The sequence below is a fragment of the Diachasmimorpha longicaudata genome, chromosome 6 (assembly GCF_034640455.1).
Source record: "Diachasmimorpha longicaudata isolate KC_UGA_2023 chromosome 6, iyDiaLong2, whole genome shotgun sequence".
Taxonomy (NCBI): Eukaryota; Metazoa; Arthropoda; class Insecta; order Hymenoptera; family Braconidae; genus Diachasmimorpha; species Diachasmimorpha longicaudata.
In genome coordinates, this window is record NC_087230.1 from 3,888,494 (window position 1) to 3,914,690 (window position 26,197).

The window sequence follows — 26,197 nt, forward strand, 5'->3', positions numbered from 1 at the left end:
AGATTTATATTTATTATTCCTTTCACAACAGATAAAAAAAATGTGAAAAGAGCCATTAATTACGTATCTCATGAAAATTACTATTTCCTCCTTAACTATAAATTATTTTCTGCCTCGCTAACCCCGACACGTTCGACATGTGGTTTCCACATTACAATAATGATCCAAAATTAATGTTCTAAATGTTTGAATACTTCTGTTTTGATATGAAGTTAACTACAAGTCAAAAACGTGACGTTAGCCCCTTGCACCCTACTAGTTTTAAATCTCCCGTGGTTGTGGCGCTGCTGTCATTTTTGTAATTCCGAATGAAGCTAAAATACGTGTGTGCCGGTGATGAAAGCTCAATTTTCTTCACAAAAACCGCATTGACAGTCTTAAAAAAAGCTCAAGCCCTCTTCAAAACATCACAATGTTCACCCGAAGACTCCGTGTTCTCTTGAAACTCAGTGATAAACAAACTTTTCTAAGATCCTCGCGTGACTATGTAGAACCTAACCTAAAATTCTCGACGATCTCCTCTTTCCAGTCTCTGCAGATCCGCTCCGGGACAACCCTGAAGAGGTCCATCTTCTCCTCAGAGAAGATCGAGGGCTACTCTAACCTCTCTCAGACATCGGACCAGCCGGAGTGCTTGGAAGAGGAGGACCCGAGTCAGATTCATCCTACCCATGGCGCCTACAGGATGACTGAAAATCGTCGAGCTTATTTGGTCCTCGAGAACAATCCTCGTTACAAAAAGACAGTGATTCCCCGAATAATCCCAGACGAGAGGTTTCCTGAGGAGACCATCAAGAAAATCCTGAGGAAGGAGTGGACGCTATCTTCAAATGTCTCGGACATCATCGAGAGCTTCAGGATTCTCTCGTACGATGCCAGATCGCATGACAAACGAATCACAGATGAACATACTCCAATTTTTGAGAAGTTGACGTCAGTGGTGAAGGATTTGGTGACAGATCAGGTACAGAAATTGCCAATTACATTTATTTCATTTGTTTGAATTAAAGGGGCTGTTATTTTGCATTTTTTATAACAAAAAATATTTGTGTACCGACCTGACCAGATATGGCAACTCCTAAGGTACGTGGAAATGTGGTATCCCATGGCCACCTACCCCAAGTCAAGGGCACTGACCGCCCTGGAAGACGCCCTAGACAATGAGTGCTATAAGAGGAGTCTCGAGTGGGATGCAGACGACCTCCTCAAGACTTGTGATCTTTTCTACCACTTGAGGAGATCCAGGCAATCAAAATTCACTGGATTCGCTTTGAAAAAATTGGGACTGAAACCCTGCAAGATGTCCTCCGATAATTATATCCATTACATGTATCTTCTGAACGTTGGGAGAAAACCTTGGATAAATATGTATGAACTCGAATATCGACTTGAGGGTATTGTTGAGGAGTTTACAACGGAGGAACTCGCCATCATCGCCATGGGATTCTTCAAGACAGCCACTCCAATCAGAAATCCAGCCCTTTCTGGACATATCGTTCAAAAATGTGTGAATGATATGAAAGATCTGGATGAGATTTTCATATCTGCTATCATGAAAATGGCCAGGTAATTCTAGTGACCTTGGGAAAGTGGTATATGTATATTTTTTTATCTTTCATAATTATTATTCATTCTTTTCCTTCAACTGAGATCACTGAACGATGCCCTAGAGAACTGCCACTTCCTCCATTTATTTTATATGAACAAATTAAACTAAGTTTCACAGTTTTTATTGATTAAGTGGGAAATTTTCAGTAACAAAATCGGGATAACTGGAAATATATTTATAAAAAATTGTAAGCAATTTGCCAAAAGTGGAGTTGAATTTCGATGAATCCTTTGATTCTTTACGCAGAATTCTTAGTTCACATGAATTATTATTTGTAATCGTTTACTTTAAATGCTGGAGAATAATTCATATGAACAATATTGACAAAGACGGGATAATTAATAACATTATCAGCCTGATATTTATTTTTTAGGCTCAGTGTACACCTGAGAGACAGGGATATACTGAGAAATCTCTTTCATCGTTTCAAGATCCGAATCGACACGATATCGACACCCTGCCTCGTCCACACCGCTCACACTGCTGCCACCACGCTCATATTCGAGAAAGAAGTCATGGATTTAATCATGAACGAGTGAGCAAACGTTCCTCATTATCTATTCAAACCTACTTAATAATTAATAACTGGGGAGGAGTGGACCAAAAGGAGTGATCTTCAATAGTCAATAACTCGTAAACGGCAGAGTGAAATCGAGTGATTTTCCGTCATTTCAAAGCTCTGAAAAAGCTCTCCAAAATGAAAAAAAAATCGTCGATTTTCCCTCACCCGATTCCAAGTTATTGATCATTGACGACATTTTTCCATCTCACCCCTAACTGCCCTTTAATAATTGAAAAATAATTAGCAAAATTCTAACTAAAATCATTAACTCCTAGACTAATAAAGAGAGATCTTTCTGGGGCAAGACTGAAGGACATTGAGCGACTCCTCTTCAGCCTGATGATATTCAACTACCCCAAAGACTTCCCCCTCTACGAACTAGCCATAAACCAATTGAAGAATCCCGTCCGGACATCTGAACGCAACAAATTCGCTGTCACATATATCTGTTGCCTCATGTACCTCTCTCATATGGACATTTATCCGTTGGACATCATAACAAACATCATGGATCCCCAATATCTGAAGGACGTTTATCGAAATAATGCATTTAAAATTGGAAGGGAGTATCTGACACTGGAGTGTGGTCTCAAAGTGGAAGTGCCTGAATATCAAGGGCCATTTTTACCGGAAAGAGTTTACAATTATCTCGCCAAGGTATAATTTTAATTGAAAAACTAACCACATTTGATCTTTCAGTAATTAATTCCAAATTTCAACTGACGTCAACTTTTTATCCTGATTTTTTTTATTGCTGATCCTTTTTTCGTGTTCATTTCCGTGGAACATGTTCTGAACATTTTTTTAACTTAATTTTCATAACAATAATAATAACGACGATTCAAACAATTTAAAGAAAGTATTATAGTTATCTTGGGCGGAAAATAATTATCAGTTAATTATTCAGGATTTCTTATTGTGGTTGTTGTTATTATTAATTTTATACATCTATACTTCGACACTTTATGATAATAATTATAATAATATCAAAAACAACTTCAAACAAAATTTTTAAAAAATTATCTCATTTGACGGATTGAAATTGCTAATAATTTATTGACATAATTCTAATTATAGTTGTGATTTAATTGAAATTTTCTTGCAGAGATATGCATCTGATGTTGTCTGGAGAGAAGATCCATCAGTAAGAGTTCAAACGTATCAGAAATTTTTGTTCGAAGTAGTACATTATCTGAAGACAATTGTAGGAGAGAATAATTACTTTATGGATCAAGTACTTCCTCAACACCAAAGAGCAGACATAATTTTATGTGTGGACGTTGACAATAATTTCATATCGGCTGAGCGTATGCTGCTGGAGTGCCCGACGTTTACAGTGAAATTTGCTCCAGAAAGATTGAAGTATAGATGGTTTGCTATGACTCTAGCGTCTCACAATCAGTTGTTCAGGGGGAGTTCCATCTTGAGTGGCACCTCTAATGCGAAGTTGAGACAGTTAACGAAGGCTGGATACACTCCAATAACGGTAAATGATTTTTGAGGGAGAGGTATCGACTTTGTTATTGTTAATTAGAAACTTGAAGAGGAATTTTTATTTTTTTCAGGTCATGTTGCCAACGTGGACGAACCTCAAGGAAGCTGAAAGACACCAGTATCTTCGAAATTTAGTAACACAGCACATTAACAATAAAGAATATATTTCTTCTTAAGTGTTACATGTTTGTACAAATGGTCATTTATTTCGTGTAATTATTTTATTGAAAAGAATGAAATCCAACAATGGAATTCGAATTATAGATTTGTTATTTCTGACTTTTAGAAATCGAATGGTTTCTATAGAAAAAATCTCCGTCACGAATTTTGGTTGGGATTGGAGTATTGAACTCGAGAAATGCATAATTAATAGAAAATTTTATGCACACCGAGTATTCAATCAATTCCATTGTTCACGAGTGAGAAAATCAACCTAGAGAATTAATTTTCATTTCCTCTTGAAGATGTTATCGACGAGATGAACATGCGCTATGTCAATTTCACTCAAGGAAATTAAGACTAATGACGAAATTATGTCAAACATCCAGGAGTGACTGTAAGTACTTCCTCGAGTATTCGTATGTCACGAAGAGAGTGGCAGTGGCTGGAATCGTCCTGATAAGGGTTGGCTTCAGCCCATTGTAGAGAGCACCCGCTCCCTCTTTCCTCACGATTTCTTTCATGATGACTAGCGCCGGTTCTGATAAATTTTGGACCTGAAATGTGTCAACAATTTTTTCGATTTATTTAATGACTAAAGCGAGAAATGGGACATTTTTCTTGATCTTGCTTCAGCAAACTAAAACGAGTGTCACCTGTATTCGGCTTTTCACGACGTCAGCAGGAAAGATGACGAGCCACAGCACAGTACCACCAACAGCACCAGCCACCATAGTCTTCTGCCACCCAATGTCCTCTCGACTCTGGCCTGGTTTTGCCAGTAGTTCCCTGGTGGCCTCGTATCCGCCGAAGAAGAAGAAGTACCCCGGCATCTCTCGGGCTATCGTTGACGACAGTCCCCGGAACAATCCGGTGAAGCCGCTCTGACGGATTATGTCCCTTGTTAGACCCCATGGTCCTATTCGTTTCTAAAAGCGAAGTGAAAATTTCTAAGAGAAATTCCAAAAACAGAAATAAATAAACTTTCCAAAAATACAAATAAATAAACCGAACTTACGTTAGGAATGAAAGTAAGTGGATATAATGGAAGAGAGTGAGGTAAAGTAGAACATCTTCACAAACTCGGGTTCGGATGAGTGAACTTGACTAATTTTTTTTCTGTTCAAAGCTATTTTTCAAAGCTTCGAATTGAGAAAAAAATCATTCAATTTCACTCTGCCGTTGGCAAGTTATCTACTATTGAAAATTTTTCATTTTTTCTTACTCTCCTCTACCCGATGATTTACATAAAAAATCGAATGACTTACCATTTTTTTCCCAGCATTGACCTCCAACGACTGCACTTCCCTCATAGCTTGCAACCGACATTTGATGAGCTCTGTTGGACACAATGTCAACGAGGAAAAAAAAGCAGCAAAAAAGCCTGCACTTGCGTTTCCAAAGGTATTAAGCTCCTCAACCTTTTGCTTCCCCATAAGATGTGCAATGGCACTCTGACATGCCCCATAAGCAGCGAAGAGGACTGAATTTTCAGCGACATTAGCCACTACTGCTGGAGCAGTGCCAGCGTAGAGACCTCTGGCTATTCCATCCTGTCTGAATGTCTTGAGAAAGCAGTCTGTCATCCCTTTGTACAGGTCGGGAAAGGTCTGCATCTTGACCTTGACTGTGTCGAGGGGCTGTCCGACATAAACGAGGGCAATTCCACCTGAATAGATCGATCAATCAGTAATGCATCACGACGAGGGGGAGGGGAGGGAGGATTGCACTTGTTGGAATCACCAATGATGATATCAACAGAGTGAAGAGTTCTTTTTGGGTCCAAATGACATTAAGAGAAGACTGAATCCTTTGGAATTGTCAAATGGGTTCTAAGTCATTTTATTTCAGGAAAATAGGGCATGAAATCACGAGATAATTTTGTTAGTTTATCATTTATCGGTACTGATATTTGATGATTCTTTCATCTATCACTTCGATATCTTCAGTTTGCAGACGAAACTCCAGCTAATGATGTCAAGATAAAGCAGAGAAAATACTCTGTCGAGCTGATAAGACGATAGCTACCGGGTCAACCGGAATGAAGCAATTGTTTGAAGCTATCGGTTTATCAAAAAATTAGTCACAAATTATATTGAAATATTCTACTCCCAATGAAGCTCGACATGAGCTTTCTGGTCTTGATCATGCTGAGAGACACCAACAAACTCCTAAAAGAAACTCCAAATAAAAAGGTGGATAATTCATGAGGAATAGTCAACAAAGTCCAGTAAATAAACAAGTATTTCGCAAAATAATAAGTTGTGGAATTGTTCTCGATTTCTCACACTGGAGGAAGTTGCTAAAACGACAGGTACATACCTGCATGGATGTCCCTAGCGAATAAAATAAATAAACATAATGATAATTGTCAATAACCACAGGAAGTTTGATTGCAAAATTCCAGACAATCAAAAAGTGATGCAATGGATATTTACCAAGAGAGCCGGCGACAAAGTCAATGATTCCCGTTTTTATGTGTTTTATTTTGTCTGCTGGACTTTCCACAGCCTCCATGACCATAATTGATCAGCTGACACTCAGTAGACCCTCGAAAAAACGATCAATGAGTCTTCTGATGGCTCAGGAATGAACACGTGCGTTGACTGTCAGGCCGGGGAAGCTATACACACCACCAATTTCGCACCCGGGACTCTATCTACGGCCCACCAATGCTTATCACCAATCATAGTCCTACCGAGGCATCATCTCCCTTCAGCCACATGGTGGGGCGTACGCTGTTGAGTGTAATGGCGTCGAAGTGGGGGAAGAAAGTCATTTTCTGTCGGAACATGGTCACATGTGGGGTAATCTTGGCTCTGCGCACGCGCAGTGACCTCCAACGTGCCTTATTTCATGGTCACGTGAAGTGCGCAGGCGATATTTAACTGTGAGTTGATATTAATGAACTCAGCTGATCGCAGATCAATCTGATAAACTCATTCAAATTTCTGAGTCGCGGACATTCAATGGAAAACATTAATTTCATTTTTTTGTGAGGGAGGAGATGATGAGGATTTGTACAGTTGTCCAAAATGGTGGGAGTGAGGTAAAGTCAACTGGATTTTTTTTCAGATGTTAATGGTTTGGTGCATTTGTTGATGAGATGATTTTTCAAATTAAAAAACAATGCTCTTTGTCCTTGTAATAGCTCCAAACTTAATAAATGCTTCATGAACAAATTAATAATAATAACAGAATAATTAGAAATTGTGATTTTTCATGCTTTGAATAAACATGACAATTTATCAAAATTATTGCATTTGTCAATTCAATGTTAGCAGCTAACCTCTACTCATTTTATTTGTAAAAAAATTCGTATGGGCTCATCCCCCCCGGAATTTTCTAATTATTCACTCCGCCATCTTACTCGCCCTCCAATAAAATCACTATCCAAAATTCCCGAGAACGTCCAAAAAAACGTCTGTCAAAAGTCACAGGACGAAAGAAGATGATTTTTGCAGAAATTTAAAAAAGAAAATTTCTGATCGAAGTTCGAAGTCTTTTTATTAATTAAAACGTTCCTCATGAATATGCCTCATGCATATGGATTGCCATTTACCTCTCCCTCGCAACCCTCCTCCCAAAAAAAATCCATCCCATTCTATCCGGCCAGCATATCCCAAGGACCCTGGATATCAAACATCACCATCTTGACGCCGAATATCGGTCGCCAGGCAACAGCTGGACACCCAACGGCGTTCGGTGGTCATGGCAACCCAGACCTGCCACCAAAAATTTACCATACAATCCCCAGACGGAGGTTCGTCTAAAAAAAGTTACCATGTATGACAAATCATCCTCAGATCGTCTGTAAATTCCCTCAAACGACCCCAAAATACTCGAGTCACCCTCATTTTTCAATGAATCCCCCGGAAAACTGATGCCACCGCAATTTTGAGGATTTGTTCTCTTAAAACAATAACCCCAAACTCTCCCGGATTCATCTCAAAATCCCTAGCCTCAACATGTTCTTCGCGTAACCCACGAAACATGACGTATATACGCGATCTTGTGGTAGTTCCTCACCACCGATAATCCATTACCTGCAATAATAATACAGTGAACAAACTCCGTCGATCAATAATCCAATTTCAATTGTACGGATGATTGAGCAGTGAAAAAAACCGATAAACTGTTCTCGCAATTACCCAAAAAGGCTGTACAGTGGATACGACAAGAGGCCTCGCGAGTGTGCGTGTCTCGGTCAATCTGCCATGATAGGTCGGAACGCGTCCCCTTCGCGACCCGAAAAAGTCGATGAATAAACCACGAAATGCGGGAGCTCCTCTGTGAGGAGCAACACTTTACGGTGAGTTATTTAATCTCGAGGTAATTATGATCAGTTTGAGGTGACATTAGGGATAAATCGATTGTCTCTCGGGGGGACATTTCGGGATTTATGGATTTGTATGGGGAGAGTGTACCGTCAGCGGCCATTAGCATTTCGGGGCATGGTCGACAGACTTTCGTGGTGAATTGTCAAAATTTCGGGGCATCTTGCCAGTGCACTGGATTATTTGTCATTGATGGCAAGCAGTGAGGCCCAATCGTCAACGATTACGCGATATTATGAGGGAGTCATTCTCACGGGACTCGATAAGTCCTTCTCATACGTTTCAAGCGACTTGTTCTTTTTTTCCCCTCAACAATTCAACGCTTCTTCCCAATGTGATGTTTGGGATTTGTTAATTAGTGGGTAATTGGGTGTCCCGGGGAGAGTGATGAGAGGTTAGTGATCCCCAGAAGTTGGAGCCCAATGGGTCTGGTCGGGGGATTTTTCAATGAACATTTAGGAATTACTTGATTGAAGGTGCATTGTTGATCTGTCTCGTTGGTTTGTTGTTAATTTATTTTTGCCTCAGGGAGTTCGAGGCGTTGTGTTGGCAGGGGAGGTGGACTGAAAAGGATTTTGGAGGGGGGGGGGGGTGATACTTGGCACGGGACTGATTTTGAGGGTTTCGGAAATCTCATACGTAGGGGCTCTAGGGGAGTGAATATTGAGAAAATTATTAATCAAAATTTCAGTTGACTTTACGTCTTGAAAACAGCCTTTTATGACACCATTTAACATTTTGGAAATTGCTAATTAACCTCATTAATCATTGAGGTTAGAGCTGAGAGCCAAGACTTTAATGTAGCTGAAGGAATTCTCAATATCGATAGTTTGTGGTCCATGACCGAAAGGATTAATTGATGAGACCACAAAAAATGGGGAATTAATTAACGGTGTTTTAATTTGGGGGTTATGGTACAATTAATGAAGTTCCAGGTATATTGTTAGTAATTGATTCTGTGGATTTGAAGGATGTTTTTCTTGGCACGAGGCTGATTTCATGACCCGTTAAAATCAGTCTCGTAAAGGATCATGAGACATTCCATGTGCAGAAATTTCTCTCAAAAACACTACTAATTTATTAGCTCATTAAGAGAAGAATCACCAAGTGAAAATGTTCTTTGACGCTTTTCTGAAGAAATTAATTGACAAATTGTGGACTGTATTTTTTAATTTACTGACAAGTACTTCGTACTCGAATAAAATTTTTTTTCAGTGAGTGTAAGGGTTGCAGAATGGTGGTGGATAGTCTTTCAGTTCAGGGGTCGGCAACGACAGTGAGGAAGCACGAGCGTAGACTCGGTGGCATGGTGGGGAATAAGATGCAGCCAAACGGTAATGCCGGTGGCGGTATGACGCCCAAGGAGTTGTGTGACAATGACGATCTTGCCACTTCACTTGTGCTAGATCCGTACCTGGGCTTTGTCACCCACAAAATGAACATTAGGTATTTCAGCCAGTCATAGAACAACTTAACTGCATTTATTTCTAGAAATGACGAATTCATTCGACCCAAAGTTTCATGATTTTGTCATTTTATTTTCAGTTATTTAATTTTCATTCAATATTCGGACTTAAGCAATTCAAACCGAATGAAGATATTCAAACGGGTTTATTATTGGAACTTACAAAAGTAATTTAAAATATCAACTGATTATTAATATTAATATAGTTTTCGTTTAAGAGGTCATCAAATGCCAAAACAAATCATTAACAATCAATCAATAAACCTAACATCATATTCCAAACACAATCTACCCTAACCTAAAAATAAAAAATAATCAATTCCAAGGCAAATGGGTTAGTTCATTAATAATGTTACTCAGCTAATGTAAATTCAATCAACCATTTGATGAACTTCCTCTCACCGTGGGTCAAAGAATGGTTGGAGAAAATTGTTGTCAATTTCTCTTTTTCCCTGGCCATCTGGGAGCTATGCAATTACCTGATTATCAAATGACTGATTTTTATGGCGAATTAATCACAATTAATTTATGTGCCATTAATAATCCTGCAAAATAGTCAGGACCGGACAGAGGGACCCAACTGAACGTTTTCAATTATTATGTCACGATAAATATTAATAATATGATTATTTTGCCGCATTTATTAATTTCACATTCTTCAGTTATGATTCTTTGTGATATAAAAGTCAGTGATTTAACAGTTATGTAACTGCATATCTATTGTTAATCAATCAGTAGGTTTCATCGCGGCATTTCAATGTTCCAAAGAATAAATAGAAAAAAAATATTTTCCAGGTATCGACCATTGAAGGCAAACAGGGACGAGCTTCGAAAGATAATAACGGATTTCATTCAGACCCAGAATTACGACAAAACGTACAAAAAATTGATGGGCGGGGATTGGGGGGCTAGACTACCACACACAAAGTCCAAACAGCAGCAGATTAATTTACAAGGCCATGTATATCGTTATCTCAGGGTCTTCGACAAAGACTCGGGTTTTGCTATTGAGCCATGCTACAGGTACTCCCTGGAGGGCCAGAAGGGTGCAAAAATATGTGCAACACGCAAATGGCTGAAGCACGATAAAATTCCATGTCTCGTTGGTTGTATTGCTGAATTGAGTGAGAAGGAGGAGGCTGCTCTCTTGCATCCTGGTAAAAATGATTTTTCCGTTATGTTCAGCTGTAGAAAAAATTGTGCACAACTGTGGCTTGGGCCAGCAGCTTACATCAATCACGATTGTCGGGCCAATTGTAAATTTGTGGCAACTGGACGTGATACTGCCTGTGTTAAAGTATTGAGGGACATCGAAGTTGGCGAGGAGATAACTTGTTTTTATGGGGAGGACTTTTTTGGCGATGGCAATTGCTTTTGCGAGTGTGAAACATGTGAGAGGCGGGGCACTGGGGCATTTGCCAGCCAAAAACCCGGCGATGAGTTGTCCACAGGTATTTTTTTCCGGTTATTTATCATTGAATTATGGCTAAAAGCCTTTGATTTTGGCTGATCTGTATTTTTATTTCAATTGTTTAGTTATTCTCGTGGCTAGTGGGTTAGAAATTTTTTTTTCTGGTCTTGATCCACTTGTTATCGAGATTGGAAATAAGTTAACATCTCTCATTTCTCCACTTCACTACATACTTTTCCCCCAATAAATCCTAAACGAAAAGAGGAAGTGAAATTTCTCATGAGACCATTTTGTTCATAGAATTGTCATCTTCAAATGTGATTCCATGGAAAATTTTGTTATTTCTCCTCCATCCAGAGATACTCCCATCTGTTATATTTAGTAATCGATATTTACATTCTTTCCAATTCCAGGCTATCGTCTTCGCGAAACCGACAACCGAATAAATCGTACAAAGCACCGCCAGCAACCACCGAGTTCCAACAAGCAGTCAGACCCCAGCCTGACCGAGCGAAACGCCGTCCTAGTTGGTACAGCAGCAGTGGCCCCCCAATCCCTGAGCATGAAGGAGCTACGCCGCAAGGGTTTGACGAAGTACGATGCTGAGCTGTTGATAGCGCAGGGCTGTCGTTTCTCGGATATTGCCCAGCAGCAGCAGCCGTTACCCGTGGATGATGGGGCCACCTCAACACCCCCATCGCGACCCCATCCGTCCCCCATGAATGCCCATGGCACGAGGAATCTTCGTAACAAGCAGACGAGCAAGAGTGAGACGAATGACAGCAGTGGAAATGTTAAAAATGGCCAGAGTCTCAGGGCTTCGAGACTTCAGAGAAGAACTGAGACGAAACGAACGCGTGCCAGTGTCGACGAACGTCCAGCTCCACTGGCTGATAACAATCGTGATAACGATGTCAATCATCATAAGAATGAGTACGAGAGAATAAGCATCACGAGGTTTAGCGATGAATCGAAGGAGAATCCTGGTGACACGAGAATTCACGATACAAATGCCAAAATTGAGGGAAAAATTAATCGGAGTTGTTCGGTGTTATCGAAAAATTCGGATTTCGATGATTTGAATTCAAAGAGTGGAAATACTGATTTGATACTGGGTGATAAGGAGGTTGACGAGTCATCGCAAAATTGGAGAAATTCGGGAACAGTTTCGCTGAATGGTATGAGTAAGAGACGAAAGTCTATTGAGTCTTGTGTCGATTCGAGGGATATTGAGCATCGAAAATCACCGGCACACGGTGAAACGCCGAGGAAATCGACCTTTGGACAGGTGGAGGGACAAAGTGTGGATCCGGAGGTCGAGGAGTTTATAAATGCTGCCAAGACTGCCCCTATGGAGAGTGAATTTACCAAGAGTTTCAATGGTATGCATAATGCTAAGAAGAGTCAGGATAAAATTGATGATATTCAGAACGATTGCACCAGGATAATTGAGGAGAAGTGCCTCGAGATTCGACGACAAGTTAATGGAATTCTGGGGAACAGTGATGATTATGAAATGGGGTACAGTGATGATAAATGTAAGAATATGGAGGAACAGTTGATGGCAGTGAAAGACTCGAGTTCCAACAAATCCGAGGATACCAGAAGCTTGACCCTCAAAAGATCAGAAGATACCCCTGAATTAATTCCACAAACAACACCAAAATCCAGGAGAAAAAATAAACGTTGTCGTGGAGGAGTGACAAAGTCCCGGAAACGAAAGCTCATTACTGATATGAATGTTAAAGATGACTCGAGCCACTCCAAGACACGAGGTAAAGTGAAGGTGAATGGCAGACTAACGAGGAGCTCCAAGAAGGAGCAGAAGGTAATGACGAGTGTAATTGGAGCTGGTGACGATGACTCGGGAATTCAGGGAGACATCTACGAGTTTAACGATAAGGAGAGTAATCCAGATGAGATGGAAGTGATCAGGAGAAATAAGCAGGAGAGCCAGGAGGAGCCTAGTGAAAGTAGACTCCAGGAATTTAGCAAACTCGAGGCACCAGTACTCGTGGCTGAGAAGCCCTGGCCGACGAAAAACAAGGAGACGAGGCACTCCAGAGAGCCATCGTTCGAATCAACCGAGAATCAGGACAGATCGAATGTCGATGATTCCCTTCTCAAGAAGCCTCATCTCCCACCACCAGAGAATTGCCACTGGCAAGCGGAGACCCGCTGCAGGGAATGTCCAATTACTCCGGAACGTCCTGGTGGACGTTTAAAGCTCACACTGCGCATGAAACGTTCACCAATTCTGGACGATGTCGTTGAGTCTGGTACGAGTCTGAGCGAAGACAGTTACGAGCCTGAGTACGAGGTTCTCAGGGTCGAGGGAGTCGAGAGCTCCAGACGAAAGAAAAAACACAAAACTCGCGATCGGGAGAGACGACATAAAAAAAGAGAAATTCATTTGGATCCACCACCACCACCCATGAAGAGACTTCGACTCATCTTTGGGAATGAAACACACACCATTGATCTGCCACACTCTTAACGATTCACCTCTGGGTAAATTTAAAATGGGTAAATTCGAGTTTTAATGATCTGTCGAGGCCTCCGAGTGGGGAGGATCATTTGTTCTTTTTTTTTCACGTATTGCGGTGGCACAGGCAATTGGGGGGGAATTATACTTCAATTATACTATTGTACAATAGTATTATCGTGGAAATAAATAACAGCTTGTGCTGTTTAGGTAGAAATTAGTATTACTTATGTACTCGAGAGAATTGCACAGGCAAATTCAGGAAATTTAAGGGGTTACGGAGACTTGAATCGATTTCTTATATCAGTAAAAATGTACATAGCGATTACGTTAAGTAAAGAAATCGTACGACAATTGCGGATTAACGGATTGGGGTGAAAGGTTTTTCTCACTGCGAAGAGGAGAGGGAGAGAGTTTTTGGCGAGGGATGTCATTGTACGCATGAGAAAATTTCATTGGAAAATTGGGAATGTCATTTGAAATTTTACTTTCTCAGATAGTCGATTATTCTTTCAGTGGAAATCAATGTTTTATATTTCTGTACAATTTTTTCTCCTGGTACATTTTCCCTGGAACACTATATTCAAATTTTTCGAGATCAATTCTACAATTTTTTTTAATGATTTCGTTCCTCTTCGTGAACAAGTCGAACGGAGAGTTTGTTCTGTAGAACAAGTTGTAAAGAAAAATCACATGTTATTAATTTTTAGATTATTTTCTAGTGTTAAAAGAATATCTATAAATTCACGGAAAAATATGACTAAAATTTAATAAATAGAAGTTGTCCAATGGGAACTCGACGAGAAATTTTTGTTTAACTTTTTCTATGAAATTTTATCGTGCATGTGATGTCCCTTATTGGCCGAAAAACGTTTGGCTGTCGTCATGACGCGTACCAGTCCCTCATGACGGTCAGTTCGTACTTCAATTATCGATTTTCATAATTGAAGTTTCATCGATCACATTTGGAGATGAAATAATCGGAATTCAATGAAAAATTAATGAATGCAATTGAAATGAAAAAAATTGTGTGAGTTGTACACATTATTCAGGCCCTCTCTGGACATTTGATTTGCTTTTATCTCTTACAAAAAAAAATTTCCAGTCTAAATGATCAGTAATTATTAGGAGAAATTCTCCTTCGCTCGTGCAATAGAATTAATCCCATGAACGTATAAATAATTATAAATAAAATTCAGTGAAGTAATTGAGTGCGATGTAAAAAGAATCTTCTAGAGTTTGAGATAATCTAAAATTTAGAAACTTAGATTTTTCCTGGAAAAAGATTATCCACTTTTTCCCCCAATTCTACTATATGATGAAAAAAAAAACGTTTGTGATATACTATTACTATGACACATAAAATATTTGTTTCGAATGATTGGGAGATGCTGTAGCTATTGAAATTCATTTTTTTTAACTAATTCGGAATTGCAGAAAATTCGTGGAAAAAATTAATAGAAAAATCCAACACTTTCTTTTACTTTATTTCATTTTCTTGAACGTGAGACAACTTTCATTCAAATGAGATATTTATACATAGTTTTTTCTTATTGTTTAATGTCAAGTCTTCGGAATTAATTTTCTAATCTTTCTCTACGTCCAAAAAATCTGTTTTCTTCAATAAAATAATTTTAAAAACTGTTAAGTTAGTGGCAAGAAAGCTTGATTAAAGTCGAGAGCCCAAGATTTTTCTATTAATTTATCGAGTATGTGCGGCAGGGAATTTAATTCATTGAATGAGGGATGAATCAGATGGATCAACTTGAAAATGATTGTTCTCCTGCAAAGCTGATCGAATGAAATTGCCTCATCTCATTACAATTCACCACAAAGTCGATTTATCGGAAAAATTCGGAGGGGTAATATCGTCGGTAATTTCGTGGTTTAACCAAACTAGTTGGATAGAATTTTTTCACTATTATAAATCCTGGTGAACTGAGAGTAATTACTGAGGACAATGCCCACGCATTCAACTTATTTCTTTTCCATTAATTTTTCACACTGAGAAAGAGGAAGATCATAAAGTCCAGCGTTTATGAAAAAAAAAACTACTCACTTGTTTCTTCGAGGTAAATTAATTTTTCTCTCACTGCCATTAGATGAATTTTTAATTGTTATATAGGATGATTATTATGTACCATTTTCATTGTCGCGGCTTGAATGTGTTATCATTCGTTATTTAATTGGCATGAATTTCGCTGTGAAATGACAAAAGATTAACTGAGTGAAGAGTTGTCAAATAATATTGACTAGATAAAAATTGAACAGTGATCGGTGATTGTTGAAGGGTCGGAAAAGATGTGAATCCATGTCCTGGAATTTTAAATAATTTTTAATTCACGAATGATTTACCACCTGTGGGGAATGCTCCACGCGGCAGTATTTGTAATCACGTTAATTATTAATTGTTCGTTTTTAATGTCTTTTTTTTTTTCTCTTTTTGTACGATCCCAGAAAATGCAAACCGGTTCAAACTGCAGATGAAAAAGCGAAGTTAACGAGACGAGAAGATACATTGTCATTATTATTTTTTATGAATTAGGATATCGCAATAAACGACTTCAAATAATTATCACGTCTTTATGCTCTTCTTGATTGATTTTTACTGTCATTCTACCAATATTTTTCGAAATGAATTGTACGAATTGTGAATAGTGCATGGCAGACTAACGAGAAGCTCCAAGAGAGAGCGGAAGGTAATGACGAGTGTAATTGGAGCTGGTGACGATGACTCGGGAATTCAGGGAGACATCTACGAGTTTAACGATGAGGAGAGTAATCCAGATGAGATGGAAGTGATCAGGAGAAATAAGCAGGAGAGCCAGGAGGAGCCTCGTGAAAGTAGGCTCCAGGAGTTTAGCAAATTCGAGGCGCCAGAACTCGTGGCTGAGAAGCCCTGACCATGAAAAACACGGACACCAGGCACTCCAGGGAGCTATCGGTCGAGTCAACCGAGAATCAGGACAGTTCAAACATCGATGATTGCATTCCCAAGAGGTCTCATCCTCCTCCACCAGGGAATCGCCACTGGATGGAAGACGACGAGGCCAGGCACTCCAGGAAGCTTTCGCTGACCTCCTGGATAACATTGACGATTGGTAAATGTATCCCAATGCCCAACTTTAAGAACATTCACATCTTTATTGAAATTTAAGTCCTTAGCAACAGTTTCCATGAAAAAACGACGAGACACTGCGTCCTACTCATGTTCATTCTGTTTTCACACGAAAATTAAAGAAAAAATAATGATTAAGTCTCCATTCGAATGGATCCAATCTGATTGAAGAGCTTGTCTTTGATAATCTGCGTCATCAGTCCCTGGATGACTTCGATAGTTGTTTTACAGCTGTCCCTGGTGGCCTTCGTGAGTTTGTCCTCGGTCTTGGTATCCTGTGACTCAGTAGCGAATAGAAAACCGTGACCACTGCGTGCCACAACAGACTCCGATTGCTCAAGTTTGTCAGCCAAATCGAAGATTTGCCCAGTAGTGTAGTCTGCGTTCGTCAGGAGACTTGACGAGCTCAGAGTGTTCACCCAGTACTTGTTCCAGAGGGATTCCAGTATGCGTTTATCCAGGGCCGACTTGAAGTATGAGACTTCCAGGGGGTAATATTGCTTGCAGTGGACTCCAAAGTCCTCGATTTTGTTTAGGGGAATTGTTTGGTATTCTGAGGGCTCCTCATTCGCTGGTTTGTAGCCCTGGAATCAAAGGAAATGAAGCTCAAGAGAGACGAAGCATAATTGTAAACAATTAAAATTTCTGATCTACAAAATTATAAAAGTTTTCCCGTACATTCACATTTGATAAGAAATATTGTCCCTTTGATGAACAAATTACGTAACATCTCCACTCATTAATTATTTAATCACTTCCAAGGCCACTGGTTTTAGATAAATAACATATTCTGAAGTAAAAAAGTGGTTTAAAATTTATTATAATGCAGATTTTGAAAGCAAATACCTTTGGATAAGTTCTGAATGCCCCAAGACAAACTTTCCCTGCTGAAATGGTCCTCACAGGATCGATGACAATGGCAACAAAGGGATCCTGGAAAGTCTGATTGTTGGTCTGGGTGGAGACATCAATTCCTGACAGCCAGCAGCCGTAGCCAGGATGACTGTGATACCAGCCAATGGCGTTCTCTTGTCTACCAACTTGCTTGGCAGCTTCTATATAAGCAGCCATGTACTCGTATGCCTGCTCATGAGCATTGACACGAGTCTCAGTTCCCTCGACAGGTAGAGCGAATGAATCCATCACGATCATCGTGTTAGCTGTGACCTTCCCCAGGAGAAGACCCATTATCTCCAGAGTGCCACCAGAACGTGCGTGCATCACCATCTTCAAAAGGGCGAGGGCTGAGATTTTGATGTCCTTGAAGAAGTGGGGACTGAAATTGGCGAAACCCAAGGGGTTAGAGGATCTCGTTGGATTGTTTTGGGATGATCTCGAAGCAGATCATGTTTTTGTTGAATTTTCGCGTGAACTTTTTTGGAATTTTCTGCATTTTTGTTGTACACAACAAAATTGATGTGTCAGGAGTGATGGAATAAATTTCAATGTTAATTAGTCTGTTAAAAAATTCAAAATGATTCCCTAAGAATGTAATTGTATCCTCTCATCATCTGTTGTTGTAAACAAATCAATGAATTCCTCCCCCAATTTCCTCACATCGTAAACAAGAAAAAATAATTACTCTTTCTCCCATGGTTTGGCAGTCAGGATGCTCTGCTGCTCCTGCTGATCGTATCTGTATATTTCGTCCACCGATGATATCGTCTCCACATCGTTTGACATCTCCCACATCCTCTGGGCAATCGTCGGCTCTTCCTTCGATGTTTTAGCCATCGCTGCACTTATCCAACTCTCACACGCAGTGAAATGCTGATGAAAATTAGTTAATGCTCACTCTGACGTCGGGGAGTTGTTTTTCTATCTCCAATGTCCCTCAGCTTCCTGCGGCTCAGGCGCTGTCGCGAACAAAGGAGCAGCAAGAACCTAACCTCTAAGAAATATTTACTTTTGCAAAAGATCCCCTCCCCCTCGGAATTAGATTAAGTAACAAAGAGAGTTGCCAACAGCGGAAAAGGCAATTATTTACATTGTAGGCTTTTTATTCTTTGTTAATGAATTATTCGATTATTAGTTGTAATGAGGAGAGACAATCGCCGAAGTGACAATGACAACTGCGGATTTTATGTCGTTTTTTTGACATCTGGAAAGGGTTTTTGTAAACAAGCTTTGAATCTCTTTTTACTGAGCTTAACATGGTTCATGGTTTATCATTTATTTTTCAATAAATAATTAAAAATCGAACAGGAATTTAATCAACAGATTAGTAAGGATTGATATATTTCAATAATCTCATTCCATATCGATAGAAAATCGTTCATAGTTCAATAATTTATTTGTTTAATTATTGGTTAAGGGAAATCATGACCCACAGATGTCACTACTTACAAATACCTATTGCAGTATCAAGGGTCTCACACAAAGACGTTGGACACACACGTATATGTAATGATTATATTTATTCAGGGAGCATAATTAAATTATATCTAATAATACAAGAGACGTGGGGTCACAGCTGTGGTGGTGTCGGTTAAAAACGTAATATAGCTTAGAAAACTAATACAACATTTTCGTGGTCTTTCGTCGATCCGACCAAAGATGATGGAACTAAAGTAGAGGCTCAGTTCTGGGGTTTTGAGTGACGCCAGCGGCATCGTAATACCTCACCCCAGAAGAGGCAGGACGCCACACGCAATCCTGGGGTGCCTGCCCCTGAAGGATACGAGGATGCTTCATGTAAAATTAAAGAGATTGGAAAGGAGTCATTCCAAACCCAACTACCATTTTTTTTCTAAATTTTTGACAGAACAATGGAATGGTTTCATGATTCTGGGTTTCAAAGAGACTCTGAAAATGAGAATTCTTTGTTGTAAGATAGGAATTAAGAATTATTTGCAATTAAAAACAGGCAGACACCTCAGGATTGCGTGTGGCGTCCTGCCTCTTCTGGGGTGAGGTACTACGATGCCGCTGGCATCCCGCAAACCCCCAGCACTGCGCCTCTACTTCAGTCAATCCTCATTGCGCATCACATCCTTTGTCTCCAATCAGCTGTTACGCCGCAAGCGACATAACCTAGAACCGAGTCTTCACACGTGGACATGTGTCAGTTGCATGTCCTTCGAACCAAATTCCAATTTTTAATTACACAGTGACAACTTCTAGATTTTATTTTGACAAGTGATTGAGTGCTGCTCGCCATTATGAGTGAAGAAATCAAAAGCTTTGAAGATTTGAAGCTCAATTCTTGGATTGTGAAGCAGCTCGCAAGTATAGGTAGGAGACAGCGTGATCACAATTGAATGACAACAATGATTCAGTGGTTGTTGGTCTGAAATGTTTACGGAAACTCAAATTAGCTGAATTTTCCAATATCTGTGGGGATAATGTTCATGTTTGATTGTGAATTTTAATGAATTGTGTCCTGATGATGGGTTTTCAGGGGTGAAAAAACCAACTCCGATCCAGCAGAACTGCATTCCGAGGATACTGGCTGGTGATGACTGCATTGGATGTGCCAAAACTGGTAGTGGAAAGACACTGGCATTCGCACTGCCTATTCTACAGAAATTGTGCGAGGATCCTTATGGTATTTTCGCCCTGGTGCTCACGCCAACTCGAGAGCTAGCGTTCCAGGTATGAAATTACACATCTGTTAATAATTATGTGTTTTAAATAAATGAGAAGAAAGGGAAACACGAAATAATTGGAGACAAAGTGACATAATTAAATTGGGAATATTGATACAGCAGAATAGAATAGGAACATATCATTAATTAGATTTAGTTTCTAAACTGTTCTTAGAGGAAATAAGCTGAAGTAATTGCCTCTTGTTAATTACAACAACAGTAGAACAATAAAAAATATACAAATAACCAATCACTGATTTCTCAAGATTGCAGAGCAATTTTCAGCAATCGGTAACGCGATAAACCTGAAGAAATGCGTGGTGGTGGGTGGAATGGACATGGTGGTCCAGGCTCAGGAACTAGCTAAGCGTCCCCACATAGTGGTGGCCACTCCGGGAAGGCTGGCAGATCACTTGGAGAGCTGTGACACATTCACCCTCAACAGGATTAAATTCCTGGTACTTGACGAGGCTGATAGGCTCCTGGGGGGCCACTTCGATGACCAGATTACTACAATTTTCAAAGCCCTGCCTAAACACAAGCAGTCCCTCCTGTTCAGTGCCACGATAACAGACACTCTTGAGCAGGTCAAAATGGTGGCCTCCAACAAAGTATTTGAGTACGAAGCTCAGGATGACTCCGGCACCGCCACTGTCAAGGAGCTGGATCAGAGATATGTTTTGTGTCCTAATGACGTCCGAGACGCTTTTCTTGTGGAAGTTATCAGGACGTTTCGAGCAGAAAATGAGAGGGGGTCCATTATGATCTTCACTGATACGTGCAAGTATGAGAATTATTTGTTGGATGATAGTAATAGCATTTTTTCCATTATGTTATCAATTAATTGATAATTTCATTGTATAAATTATTTTCTGAATGTAATAGTTATGAAGTTATATATATTAATTATACAATTATCAATACGTAACATTAAAATTAATTCGGTTCATGTTGAAAATTCTCCAGATCCTGCCAACTCATCTCCATGACTCTGAACGAAGTTGGCTTCGAGAATGTTGCCCTCCACGCAATGATAAAACAGCGGGAGCGTTTAGCTGCTCTCAGCAAATTCAAATCTAATCACACGAAGATCCTGATTGCCACAGACGTGGCTGCCAGAGGGCTAGACATACCCTTCGTTGAGCTGGTTCTCAATCACTCGATTCCCAACGTCCCTAAGGAGTACATTCATCGTGTGGGGAGAACAGCTAGAGCTGGACGTGGTGGCATGGCAATTAGCTTGATTACCCCCTACGACATTAAATTGCTTCATGCCATTGAGGAGACCATTGGGACTAAATTAACTGAGTTCAAAGTCGACGGTATGATGATGAAATATTTCTCTTTATATTATTTCACTTCATTTTCAGTTGTAGAGTGATATTTCGATTGGAAAAATGGACGATGATTGCATTAATTATTGATTACTGAGATTGATTGATGATTAGTATTACATTTGGTGGAAAATCAATAGTTTTTTTCACTATTCCATCACCACATGAATAATACAAATAGATTTTTCGTTCCTTTTCAGATAAAGAAATCGTGACGATATTCACACAAATCTCTGTAACGAAACGCGAGGCTGAGATAAAGCTGGACGAGACTGATTTTTACGAGAAAAAGATGATAAATAAGCGAAAAAAATTGATTCTCGAGGGTAAAGATCCGGATGAAATAGAAGAGATTCTGGCGTCAAAAAAGAAACAGCGAAAGCGAGAGAAGAAAGAAGTGGATATTAATAAAATACAGGGTGAAGTTGTAGAGAAAGGGTCAAACGATAGTTGACACATTTCATCTGAGAATAAATTGTTTCAATTGGCTTTCATTTCACCTTTATTCAACATGTAGTACATCACAGTAAAAAAATTATTTATTCCCCAGCTGATGGCTGAATAATTGGACATAATGTATAGCCTATTCATCGATCTCGATTGATTATGGGGTAAAAAGTTGAAGTAACAAATTTAGCGAACAATTTTTCCTCTAGAAGACGAAACATCCTGACTTTAGCCATTACGAAAAGAAGACTCGAGGGGAAGTAACAGCTTAAGGCACTTGATTGCTTATCCAACAGTCGTATTCCCTTTCAAAAAGTCAAACAACACGAGAGCCAATGCTGCAGCTTAGTTTACGTCTCGTATTTCGAGCAGACCTCAAGGCTACGTCAATTCTGCAGACGCGCACGAAGTTTATCTTCATTCTTTACCATCTTCAGCATGTTGAGAAATGTGTATAGCTCGTGAGTGTATTCCTTCGGGTACTTTTGAAAGTGTCCAACGTGCGGTGATTTATCGAAGATCTTGACGTACGTAGGTGTTCCCATCGATTCCCAGGAGTCTCGAACCCTCATATTACTCTCAACAGTTCCAACAGTGTCAGTATTGCTCATCAGAAAGAGCGCCGGTGACTTGACTAAATTTGTGTGAAACATTTGGCTGGATCTGATGTAGTACTGGGTCGCCTGATTGTAGAATGTTTTCAGATGATACTCTAAATATTTCTCAAGAATTTTTTGCATCACTGCATTATTTTTGAAAACAGCTCTGGGTATGCCGACGCACATTTCACTGACGTCGACGGCGCTGTCCCACACTTGGCCAACGACTCTTTCCATCAGGGGATCGTATCGATGACGATCTTGATGGACGTAGGTCAATAATTCTCCCCACATGTATCCACCAACGGAAAAACCGTGGATCATTATTTGTTGGTAATTTTTGGAGTTCTGCTCGAGGAAGGCCAGCAAGTCGTAGGCGATGGGTCTTGTCCCTTTTACTGGCCACATTATCTGCCAGGGTGTTGAACCCACGTGCATTACATCGAAACCCTGCTCCAAGTACAGTTGAGCGTACTTCCTCACGTGCTTTGGCTTTGCCATGAGCCACGAGAGGAGCACCAGGAGGGGCTTCTCATTGGGCTTGCCATCGTGCTCCAATTTTTCCAGGGTCGGTGGTCGTGAGTCTGCGGTGATGAGCTCCATGTTCTTGGTGACATGGTGGGTGGACACAAGCCGACAGCCTATGAAGCCCAACAGCTGAAGGAAAAAAAGATTTTATTTTTATTTTTACTCGTGGATTGTAATTTTTCGAATGATATTCGTCATCGGGTTAATTTCATTGTTCAGTGATATTTATGAAAAACGAATGGGATAGAATGACAAGCTAGTTTGCCCTCGAATTTGTTAAAGTCCATGTACCTCGTAACGTGGGAAGCTGATAAGAGTTGACAGTCTATGAATATTATCAACATTGAATCAATAGAAAATATTTTTCAATTTTTACGTCTGAAAAAAAGATAGTTTATGTTCGAGCAAAGGTGATTAAATAACTTTCAGATAGATATTGAAATTAGGAGCATTTTGTTTATAAATATCATTCACAAAAAATTAATTTTCGGAATTTTGGAAACGGGAAATATCGGAATTTCAATAATAATCTTCGTCGGAAAAAATGAGAAAAGTTTCGAGGTAAATTATTCTATTGCTTCTAGATGAAGATGTGTAAACTTCTCGGTTTATCACTTCATTACAAAATTTGAATTTATAATTTCAACTGACAATTTTTATGTTATTCTACTTCACTCGCGGATGGAGTTTAGTCACTTAATTTTTCTTTTTTTCGGTATTTGTTAGTGAACTTTATTCTCCGCGTTAACTGAACTGTGATCTTTGAATCGAACTTCGTGCAGATATCCCCGAACAGAAAAAAAAACTGAAAATATTGAAGTATTTATTCTGCATTTTAAATGCTCTTTGCCGTCTCCTAGAAATTCGTTTTTAATTAGAGATAATTTATTCATTCCCAACACTCCTTCCGGCATTTCCATGGTTTTTTGTCATTCGGTTAGTAAAACTTTGCCTCACGAACTGAACAGCAAAAAATAGTGTGTGGTACGAACATTTACGGGAGAAATATTCAGTGAGAATTACGGAATTCACGTTCGCATAGCGATTACGGAAGTGACTGGGAAAATTTAAGTAACGAGATCATAATTATTCACGAATAATTTAAATAAAAATTGCGAAATACTTTTTTAGATTATGGGATTACTCAAAAATCGAAGCAGAGATAAGTCAACTGTCTCGTATCACACACTTTGCTACGGAATTATGATTTATGAAAATTAGACATTTAAGTGTGACAAATAAACATTGTTCTATTGCTTCAATGTTTTGAAATATTTGTAAAAAATGAAGGCTGAGCACACGTCAGATTAATTCCACCATTTGGCTACAGATATTCATTCGAAATTAAATTTGGGAAATTAAGATCATGAAATAAAACCTCTTGAAATTACTAATATATTTTCTTGTCAAATTCGGTGCAAAAACTCACCAAATTCTGCTTTTTCCCACCGAGCGGTGACTGCCTGATGGCGGCGAACCGGTTGCGAGCAAGGGTCACCACAAAATTCCGCACGAGCGACATTTTGCCCCGTCAGAGATGGAATAACTGCAAGTGACAGATAAATCAATCAGCCCCAACACTTCCACGAATACTTAACCGTAAATATGTACAGCCCAACGTCACTGTGGCTGGTACCCTTCAGAGTAAATCGAACAATTCATCTCTGTTCAACTCCACCAAAATTCTAATCAGTTGTCTCTTCTTTCATTACGTTAATTACCATTAGTCGAAGAGCTGTCATTAAAAAGAAAATGCGCTGGAGAGAAATTTTCATCTCTGAAAAAAATCGTTCGAAAAAAAATTTCTGTAAAGAAGAGAACACTCGGTGGCATAAGTTCTCATTTATGATAAACGAAATATTATTGAGCATTTGAAGAACTTTGCGATTATCGTAATGAAGATAATCATGAGGTGACTTATGGTAAAGTGGCGAGTAGTACCTGATAAGACTGATTCACTTACGCTGTTTAGAATATTTTATTTCTTCAGAATATTCTGTTCTAAATTTATTATAATTTTTATGTTTAATCATTCAGAAATGTTTTTTCATTAATTCTAAGTTCCATTCTTTAATACTCTGCCAATTGATTATAAATATGTAGTTACATGTCAGTAAAATGACTACTTATTAGACCTCAAATAATCATAATTGAAGCATGTGGCATTGATAAATTTGTCAAACTAATTATGTCATCGAAATTTATGGTAACACAACTGATGAAGTTGACCAAAAACCCAATCAAATATGAGATATGTCAAATATTTATAATTTTTCATTGCGTTTAAGACACGTTTTGTTGAGAATATTCATGAGCTGTCATTAATTTTCATAACATAATCCAGAGATTAGTAAATCTCTCTTAGATTTTTTAAATAAAAAAAATTCATTCAACTTGTTGGAGCAGATTCCGAATTATTGACCATTGAAGACGGTCCGTTTTGTCCACTTACCCCTAATTACTTTGACCAATTCATCAATCCCACATAATTCAATTACGATTCATTCAGCCCTAAAAATAATCATTCAGTAGCTATAGAACATGTAGTTGCACGGCTCCCAGATCGTAAAGGTGTCAACAAAGAATATATTCATCCCAAAAATCACGAATGGCCCACAGTGCCACCTGACCACCCAATGTCACGTGGCAGTGAGGTCCTCTTCCCCTTAAATTTTCGTACAATATCGGAGTGAAGACAATTGTGCAAGTGCCAGTAGGAAATGGAGTTTGTCTTCAGTTTGACGTTCGTTCCTGGGCACCGTTAGCAATGTTTATTGCTAAACCACAATGGCACCACTTTCTTTATATTATACAACAATCCCCTGCACTGTTGACTGCCCAGAGACGTCATTAACAGTCATCTTGGACCGGGAATCGTTCAAGTACAACAACTATAATTATCCACTGATGAATTACTAACTGGCATAAATGCTCGATCCACAAGTGTAGCTGGCAAATATCCCTATTCTTCCACTTGTGCTGGGTTGCTGACGACTGAAGGGACTGTGGAGAGTGCGGTAGTGGTTGTCGATGAATATGTACGACGCATGTGTCAAAGAGAG

General features: G+C 39.3%; 6 protein-coding genes across 11 annotated transcripts; 3 read left to right on the plus strand and 3 right to left on the minus strand.

Annotated features, from left to right (window-relative positions):
- Positions 1 to 130: 130 nt before the first annotated feature.
- LOC135164025 (uncharacterized) lies at positions 131 to 3,926 on the plus strand. Its single transcript, XM_064123992.1, has 6 exons — positions 131 to 964; positions 1,067 to 1,566; positions 1,983 to 2,144; positions 2,447 to 2,828; positions 3,277 to 3,657; positions 3,737 to 3,926. Exons 1-6 carry the CDS (start codon positions 413 to 415, stop codon positions 3,839 to 3,841), a joined length of 2,082 nt encoding a protein of 693 aa, XP_063980062.1. The 5' UTR covers positions 131 to 412; the 3' UTR covers positions 3,842 to 3,926.
- Positions 3,813 to 8,002, minus strand: LOC135164038 (mitochondrial ornithine transporter 1). Of its 2 annotated transcripts, none has more exons than XM_064124024.1 (4): positions 7,871 to 8,002; positions 5,093 to 5,493; positions 4,481 to 4,753; positions 3,813 to 4,381 (listed from the first exon to the last, which is right to left on the minus strand). In XM_064124024.1, the coding sequence occupies exons 2-4, from the start codon at positions 5,438 to 5,440 to the stop codon at positions 4,202 to 4,204; spliced, it is 801 nt and encodes a 266-aa protein (XP_063980094.1). In that variant the 5' UTR covers positions 5,441 to 5,493; positions 7,871 to 8,002; the 3' UTR covers positions 3,813 to 4,201. The 2 variants fall into 2 exon arrangements, with proteins under 2 accessions (XP_063980094.1, XP_063980093.1); XM_064124023.1 differs by lacking the exon at positions 7,871 to 8,002 and adding an exon at positions 6,263 to 7,012.
- LOC135164020 (uncharacterized) lies at positions 7,664 to 16,097 on the plus strand. Of its 2 annotated transcripts, XM_064123983.1 has the most exons (4): positions 7,664 to 8,136; positions 9,377 to 9,607; positions 10,422 to 11,077; positions 11,451 to 16,097. In XM_064123983.1, exons 2-4 carry the CDS (start codon positions 9,396 to 9,398, stop codon positions 13,532 to 13,534), a joined length of 2,952 nt encoding a protein of 983 aa, XP_063980053.1. In that variant the 5' UTR covers positions 7,664 to 8,136; positions 9,377 to 9,395; the 3' UTR covers positions 13,535 to 16,097. The 2 variants fall into 2 exon arrangements, with proteins under 2 accessions (XP_063980053.1, XP_063980054.1); XM_064123984.1 differs by lacking the exons at positions 7,664 to 8,136; positions 9,377 to 9,607 and adding an exon at positions 9,699 to 9,793.
- Positions 16,098 to 16,646: 549 nt separating this feature from the next.
- LOC135164034 (COP9 signalosome complex subunit 5) lies at positions 16,647 to 18,746 on the minus strand. Its single transcript, XM_064124015.1, has 3 exons — positions 18,223 to 18,746; positions 17,487 to 17,916; positions 16,647 to 17,224 (listed from the first exon to the last, which is right to left on the minus strand). Exons 1-3 carry the CDS (start codon positions 18,372 to 18,374, stop codon positions 16,775 to 16,777), a joined length of 1,032 nt encoding a protein of 343 aa, XP_063980085.1. The 5' UTR covers positions 18,375 to 18,746; the 3' UTR covers positions 16,647 to 16,774.
- Positions 18,747 to 19,117: 371 nt separating this feature from the next.
- LOC135164027 (probable ATP-dependent RNA helicase DDX49) lies at positions 19,118 to 22,055 on the plus strand. Of its 2 annotated transcripts, XM_064123996.1 has the most exons (6): positions 19,118 to 19,136; positions 19,764 to 19,874; positions 20,041 to 20,234; positions 20,494 to 21,011; positions 21,194 to 21,549; positions 21,762 to 22,055. In XM_064123996.1, the coding sequence occupies exons 2-6, from the start codon at positions 19,802 to 19,804 to the stop codon at positions 22,013 to 22,015; spliced, it is 1,395 nt and encodes a 464-aa protein (XP_063980066.1). In that variant the 5' UTR covers positions 19,118 to 19,136; positions 19,764 to 19,801; the 3' UTR covers positions 22,016 to 22,055. The 2 variants fall into 2 exon arrangements, with proteins under 2 accessions (XP_063980066.1, XP_063980065.1); XM_064123995.1 differs by lacking the exon at positions 19,118 to 19,136 and having other exon boundaries at positions 19,437 to 19,874.
- LOC135164037 (transmembrane protein 53) lies at positions 22,046 to 26,195 on the minus strand. Of its 3 annotated transcripts, none has more exons than XM_064124020.1 (3): positions 26,056 to 26,195; positions 24,565 to 24,681; positions 22,046 to 23,264 (listed from the first exon to the last, which is right to left on the minus strand). In XM_064124020.1, exons 2-3 carry the CDS (start codon positions 24,655 to 24,657, stop codon positions 22,395 to 22,397), a joined length of 963 nt encoding a protein of 320 aa, XP_063980090.1. In that variant the 5' UTR covers positions 24,658 to 24,681; positions 26,056 to 26,195; the 3' UTR covers positions 22,046 to 22,394. The 3 variants fall into 3 exon arrangements, with proteins under 3 accessions (XP_063980090.1, XP_063980091.1, XP_063980092.1); XM_064124021.1 differs by lacking the exon at positions 26,056 to 26,195 and adding an exon at positions 25,816 to 25,959; XM_064124022.1 differs by lacking the exon at positions 26,056 to 26,195 and adding an exon at positions 25,099 to 25,541.
- Positions 26,196 to 26,197: the final 2 nt, after the last annotated feature.